Below are 7,327 nucleotides of genomic sequence, written 5' to 3' on the forward strand. Positions count from 1 at the left end.
TATTTGCTTTTGTTACAGATGGACAACAGGCGGTGCCAACTCTTTGCGAACTTTCGGCACGATGCGTGGCGTCTCATATTCCCTTCGAGCTGGTGGAGCATTTCTATCCACCTGTACCGGAGCAACTTCAGTTGAGAATAGCCTTCTGGAGTTTTCCCGATAATGAAGAGGACATACGGCTTTATTCATGTCTCGCGAACGGTAGCGCTGATGAATTCCTTCGCGGCGAACATCTCTACCGCGCCAAGACCGTTAAGGAGCCTCTACAAATCGGTACGATCACTTTAAAGAAAATTTTTGAATAATAAAGAAAAGGAAATCTCATTTTGTTTTTAACATTCCACGAACTCCTAATATTGGTAAATATACCTATGTGATTAATCTGACGATGATTGATCTCTGAAGAAAATAATGATACATTGAAAATGTGGACAAAAATGAGAATTTGTGCAAAAATTAGCGGGCAATTTTTTTTCGTACGGAATTCTGTAATAATACCGCTTTCTTTTGATTTTTATTTTATAACAGTTTTTTTATTGGTTGCCCTCCTTCAACATATGCACTATATTGTCATAGGATTTCATCTGAGTGCCAGTGTAAATCCGCAAACGAACGGAGTCAGAGCGCAGTTCAACGTTGCTGTAACGTTTGATCGGCGCAGAATTACATCATGTAATTGCACCTGCTCCTCAACGGCCTATTGGTGCGCGCACGTGGTAGCCGTTTGCCTGCACAGAATACACATGGTATGCGCATGTTAACTTTAGGAAGACTGGCATCGGGCTAGAAGAATGGAGAAGAATAATGTTCAGTAAAATTCTTCAAAATTTTTTTTACATTTTCTATATATTTACTATACCACGTGTGATGTGTAGTCACAAATGAAATATGCGTCCCCTCATTATTCAGTCCTTTCTCCTGATTGATGTGAAAGAGCAGATTATTTTAATGTTATGCAACGTTCTTTCAGCCAACGCAAGTATGTCTGAGAGCGCCAGTTAGCGAATCCCTGTCACGATTACATCGGGAACAACTGCAGAAGTTCGCTCAATATCTCATCAGTGAATTACCTCAGCAGATTTTGCCCACAGCCCAACGACTCCTGGACGAATTACTCTCAACCCAGCCAAGTGCTATTAACAGTTATTGCGGAGCTCCCGACCCAACCGCTGGAGCATCCGCTTACGATCAAACCTCTTGGTACTTAGATGAGAAGACGTTACACGACAACATCAAGAAAATTCTCATCAAATTTTGCGTGCCGGCTCCCATAGTTTTCAGGTGGGCAGCAGCGCTCTAATAGACCAGCTGGCGCCTTCGCTGCGATAATCATTTATCATAATTCATGTCTTTTTCAGCGATGTTAATTATTTGAGCACTACCGCACCTCCAGCCGCTTCCGAATGGGCATCATTGCTGCGACCATTGAGAGGTCGCGAGCCAGAGGGAATGTGGAATCTCCTTTCCATCGTGCGCGAAATGTTCAAGAGAAATGACCGTAATGCCATTCCTCTGCTGGAAATCATCACGGAAGAGTGCATGGCATGCGAGCAAATTCTTGTTTGGTGGTTCAACACTAAAGTCGCCTTACTGAACGGCACCGGATATGGCAGCAAGCATAATATGAACAGCAACGTGCACGCTTCTCAGCACGCATGCTCGTCCCTATGCGACGAGATTGTAGTTCTCTGGCGATTGGCCGCGTTAAATCCTGGTCTATCGCCATCAGAGCGTGAAATGTTGCTTGCTCAATTTATGGCTTGGCACTTGAAGATCATAGATAAAGTGAGCATCGCGTATCTCACATTTCTTTTTCTTCTCCCTTTGACAAAGTTAAGTTTATAACGACTTTAATTGCGTGTTTCAGGTCGCCAAGTGTCGTGGCAGTTCTGTACCGCACAACTCGCACAATAGAAGTAACAGTTCACAGAAAGATTCCCTGAAACATGATCTCGCAGTCTTTACCGGATTCAAGTCAGCGCTCGAAGCTTGTTATCTTGATTGGGATGAATATATTTTACCGGGAATTACATATACCGTCGAGAATAATCCTATGTACAGCTGCTTTTGCAATGGTTCATAATTTCATAATAATTCATTGTCATATTTCATCAAGAAAATATTAAGGAACAATAAACGCGTATTTTTTAGGTAAATTCTAGTTCAGCGGTATTGAATTATCAACCGCCAATTTCGCATCATCACGGTCGAAGGTCGTTGAATGTTGGTCTCATCGAATTCAGCTACTTAGACAGACGACGGTTGAATCCGCGTGAATTTCCATTGTGTTCGAGAAGTGGAGGTGGCGATGGAAATCGTAGCAGCGTTAGCTCCGAAGGTTTCTGTGAGAATGACACCGACATTCCCGATATATCTGAGTCTCAGGTTGTTCTCAGACAAGGTTGTGCTCAATTAAATAATTGCGGCGATACCGATTCGCAGGTCATTATTCCCTCATTTGCACTCGAGTTTATTACATTAATATTATTTCTATATTTCTTAAAATTACATTATGACAATGCATTATTGTAGGAAGGGGCTGGTAGCGAGTCATCTTCCAACAGTAACGTTAGTATGAAGAACGCTCAAGGCTCGGACAAGCATCGCTCAAACGCCTCGTCCGAGACACATAGTGATAGTAGTGATAGTAGTAATAACAAACCTGCCTGCGAGAACGCGAAATGCAGTAGGACGAATATTGCGGAGTGCCGTGATAAATTGCGTGTTGTGCCTAAAGGGGTCAGTGGTAAGAACGAACAAGAATCCGATCAAGAAAAGGAAGCTGGGAGACCATTCAAGGATGAAAGCTCCTCATCTAGTAGTGACAGTCCTTCTGGTGACGAGTATAATGTTTACTACTACGATCCAAAAGCTGTGACCAATAATAGTAGTCTGCCGAATAAATATGCTAAAAGCAATATGCATACCGCTACTACTCAAGATGCCAGTGTAGTTCTAAATAATTTAAAGAAAACGGAAGACCCATGGGACATTTTATTTGCGCGGGCAGAGGGACTTTATGCTCATGGTCATACAAGAGAAGCATGTATTATTGGAGTACAGCTAGCTGAGGAACTTTTGGCCCATCCTCCCGATCTTATAATCGAGGGACCGCCAGTGCCAGTCAAGAACAAACGAAAGAGGGTATATTCTTTTAAAGATAGAAATTATTCGCTAGATTAAAATAAATATTATGCTAAAGAAATGTTTTAACTTGACGTTACAGCAACATGTGAATCCAGCATCTCATCAGGTAACGTGTCTTGCATCGGCGACTTTAGCAAAATGTGGATTTCTATGCACAGTACTTGCTGAGAATCCAGAATATCATAATTTGGCGTTTCGCGTGGGTCTTTTTGGTTTAGAAATGGCTAGACCACCGGCTAACACAAAGCCTTTGGAAGTAAGACTAAACGAGACAATGAAACAAATTTTGTTTTATGTCATTCGTGAGATTAATGGTTATTTTTAATTTAACTAGGTTAAATTGGCTCATCAAGAAAGCGAATTGGTAGTTTTGCTAAAAAGAATTCCCTTGGGACCCACTGAATTAGCTATGATAAAACAAAGAGCCGAACAATTGAGAGATGGAGTTATGAGATCAAGAGGACATGCGCTCTTACCCATCATGTTGGCTAGTTTTATTTATGATGCGCTCGATGTACCAAGTATGAAATATTCTCTTAATAATATATATCTTAAATATTTTACTTTATAAAAATGTATTTTATTCTTCCATGAATAAATATCTAATCGAGTCATATTTATATTTATATGGAAAAGGAAATATTTCTTTGTCAAACAGAGAATAGAAATATGAAATATTTCACAGGAGTGAAACTACCTGCAGAAATTGATCCAAATCTGGGATTTGATGCCGCCGTGGCTGTCTTAGGATTGAAGGCGAACGTAAGTGAAGCAGATCATCCACTTCTTTGTGAAGGAACTCGCAGGCAGAGGTAACATTCATATTATCATATGTATATTATATATAATATTCATGTATTATATACATGTATGTGTTTGTGTACATATATTAATATACAATATTAAAATTAATACAGCATATGCAATTTTTTTTATTTTCAGAGGAGATTTAGCTATTACTTTGCTTGTACATTATAAAGATGATCCGGTAAAATTGGCTAGAATAATGGACAAGTTGCTGGATCGAGATGTTCATCAACTAATCAAATCACCTATTCTTAGTAGTTATTATACTGCTAATCCTCCCACAAAGAGTGAAGTAAGAATCTAAGATATTTTCTGCGATAGTAGGTGTACAAAATTTACACATAACATTTCCTGAATTTTAGATGGCACGATTTGTTCACGATGAAGAACGTTCATCTCCTTTAGCTGGGACTGATAATGGTGGTGAAAATGTTATTGGCGCTAACAGTAGACCTCATAGTAGTACGAGCGCAGAATTAGACGGTGGTATAAGTGCATTACCCATACAACCGCAAATTGTGCAGCTACCGGTGCCTATTAGAACTAAAGAAACCCGGTATGTTTTTATAAAATACGTAATATAACATGTGTATTATGTATCGCAACTTGTATTTTTTGTTTTGGTCGTCTAGGTATAAGAGCAAAAGGCTATATCCATCTATTCCCAATCAACCGTCAGAAGCAAGCGCGCACTTCATGTGCGAATTGGCAAAGACGGTCTTATCGAAGGCTGGTGGTACCAGTTCTACTTCGTTATTCACTCAACCATCCACTAGTCAAAATCATCATGGTCCCCATAGAGCACTTCATATGTGTGCTTTTCAACTCGGATTATACGCCCTCGGTCTCCATAATTGCGTTAGTCCGAATTGGCTCAGTCGTACATACTCAAGCCACGTGTCCTGGATAACCGGCCAAGCAATGGAAATCGGAGCTCCAGCGATTTGGTTCCTTATTGACAGCTGGGAAGGACATCTGACTCCGCCTGAAGCTGTCAGCATAGCTGATAAGTCTTCGAGAGGTAGCGATCCGAATATGGTTAGGGCAGCAGCGGAACTTGCTTTATCTTGCCTACCGCACGCGCATGCTCTTAACCCTAATGAAATTCAGAGAGCTATATCTCAGGTATGTATAATACAATCAGATATACTATGTACAAACAAATAGTTATTAAATCTTTTATTTTCTTACAGTGCAAGGAACAGAGCGAAGCTATGTTGGAAAAAGCTTGTATCACGGTAGAGAATACCGCAAAAGGAGGCGGTGTTTATCCAGAGGTGCTATTCCAAGTGGCAAAATATTGGTACGAGTTATATCTTCGGGTAAGTTTGTATAAAATAAATCGTTACTTGTATAATGTAAGTCAATTAATTTAATAAATATCTCTTTATATTTTTATTTTTAGCAAACTCCCGGTGGAGATCAGCAGGACGAGATTTCTCACGATCCTTTACAATTAGATCTCAATGGAGTATTGCTAGTTGATCCAGGACCTTCTGTAGACCTGTCGAATACTCAAATGATGCCTGGTCCGGCGCAGACAGTTGTCGTTACCAGCACGCAACCACCTCCTCAACATTATACTCATCCAACGATTACGACTTTGGCGCCTTTAGGTAAACTTACAATTCTTTTTTTCTTATAATTGAACTTTTTAAATGTTATATTATAATGTTTCAGGCGTTGGCATGCCGTACGCTGTGGGCCCATATAGCTTTGTACATCCTCATCATTCTATTGCGACATTCAGCGGTCCGATGCCTTCGCACAGAGTCACTTTACCACCCGCACCACACATGCAAATGTATCATCCATTTCCACATCATCCTGGACATCCTCAACATCCACCACATCCACATCATCCATCTCCGGCCGCTCCACCTCCACCTGGACCGTATTACACACCGCAACCTCCACCCACACCAGGAACGCGTCATTTATACACGATGCAACAACCTATACCAGTAAGCATTATTCTATTGCTTATTTTTAATCTCAATATGTATTATAAATATAATTTTTTATTTTATTCAGGTTCAGGCAGGAGTAGCGGGCCCTCTTCCTGGACAAAACAACTTACCTGGACCTGCGTTAGTTCAGACGCAATCTATGATATCGACTGTGAGAGCTCAACCTCCGGTAATTTCCAACAATATAGTACATATGTAAGATAATGTAATGTATTTAGCTTTAGATAAAAATACTTGATTTTTTTCGCCCCAGGTTCATAGGCAAAGTCAGACATTTAATCAACAACGGACTCTCGTTTCTGCATACCGTGTAGGTATGCTTGCGTTAGAAACTTTGGCTCGTAGAGTGCATGATGATCGGCCTCAAGCCAAATACGCACGAAATCCACCCTATGGAGAGGATGTTAAGTTCTTGCTGAGAGTTGCGAAACGACTTGGTTCACATTATATGCATCAGTTGTGCATCTGTGCTGTAAATAGCATTGTGAGTCCTTTTGTCCTTCACCATGTTGCTCTGGAAGCAGCTCAATATCTTGCTAGAAACAATCCGGCGCTCATCATACAGCACTTGAGATCTGCCTTATTGGCTCCGCTAGTACACAAATGCCAACAGATGTTAGTATTACTTTTATGGTATAAAAAGAAATAAAAGATGATTACAAATCTCGAGTCAGTGTCAAATAATAACTTGTGTATTTTGATTTTAGGTACATTCAGTGTATGCATCAAAAATTATATCATTTAACAGCTACTGATTATGAAGAATTTGCCAATATTGTTTGTGCAGCAAGGGCTGCTTTTCAAATCAATCCTGAAGGAAATACTCAATTCAAGGAATGGTTACAATCCATCAAAAGGTAAATCCAAGTATAAAAGATTTTATAATATATGTGTAGATGTACATGAATAAAGCTATAAGAAATTAACGATATTCTTTTTCTATACAGATCTCAGTCTTGTAATAAGGATCTGTGGGCGCAGATCAACGCGGCGTTACAACAGACCGGCAAATGACACAGGACGGAGCCAGGCGTGACGTGGCTCACTTCCCTTCCTCCTCACCCTCAACCATCCCTGCCGCCTCCACCACCGACAACAACTCTTGTATTACAGCATCAACATCCCTGTCACCCCCATCCACAGAGCAGGCTACAGTCAATAAGCTCGCTTGGGATAAAATCTCCATACCATGCATTATTGAGGAACCAGCGGCACATCAATTACCGCCACCTCCTCAACACCAAATAACCGGGCTACCGGGACCATCTGCATGGCAAGAACCAATCGACATCCGTGGTTCTCAGGGGATTAATAACAGAGACGAGCGAGATTTATCTCAAGTTTAGTTAATATATCTAGAAACGCGTGAGTAGTTGATGACGATCAAGATGATCAATTGAAGA

The 7,327-nt window shown here is 40.6% G+C and overlaps 1 protein-coding gene across 1 annotated transcript; it reads left to right on the forward strand.

The window, feature by feature from the left end:
- The first annotated feature begins 2,189 nt into the window (after positions 1 to 2,189).
- Dora (zinc finger SWIM domain-containing dorado) lies at positions 2,190 to 7,064 on the forward strand. The gene is made up of 15 exons (XM_018453788.1): positions 2,190 to 2,442; positions 2,533 to 3,144; positions 3,227 to 3,403; positions 3,482 to 3,668; positions 3,806 to 3,959; positions 4,090 to 4,246; positions 4,317 to 4,510; positions 4,587 to 5,079; positions 5,148 to 5,276; positions 5,360 to 5,570; positions 5,635 to 5,918; positions 5,989 to 6,093; positions 6,178 to 6,539; positions 6,632 to 6,781; positions 6,872 to 7,064. Exons 2-15 carry the CDS (start codon positions 2,575 to 2,577, stop codon positions 6,936 to 6,938), a joined length of 3,240 nt encoding a protein of 1,079 aa, XP_018309290.1. The 5' UTR covers positions 2,190 to 2,442; positions 2,533 to 2,574; the 3' UTR covers positions 6,939 to 7,064.
- The last annotated feature ends 263 nt before the right edge of the window (positions 7,065 to 7,327 follow it).

Source organism: Mycetomoellerius zeteki, unplaced genomic scaffold (genome assembly GCF_001594055.1).
Source record: "Mycetomoellerius zeteki isolate Tzet28-1 unplaced genomic scaffold, Tzet1.0 scaffold41, whole genome shotgun sequence".
Taxonomy (NCBI): domain Eukaryota; kingdom Metazoa; phylum Arthropoda; class Insecta; order Hymenoptera; family Formicidae; genus Mycetomoellerius; species Mycetomoellerius zeteki.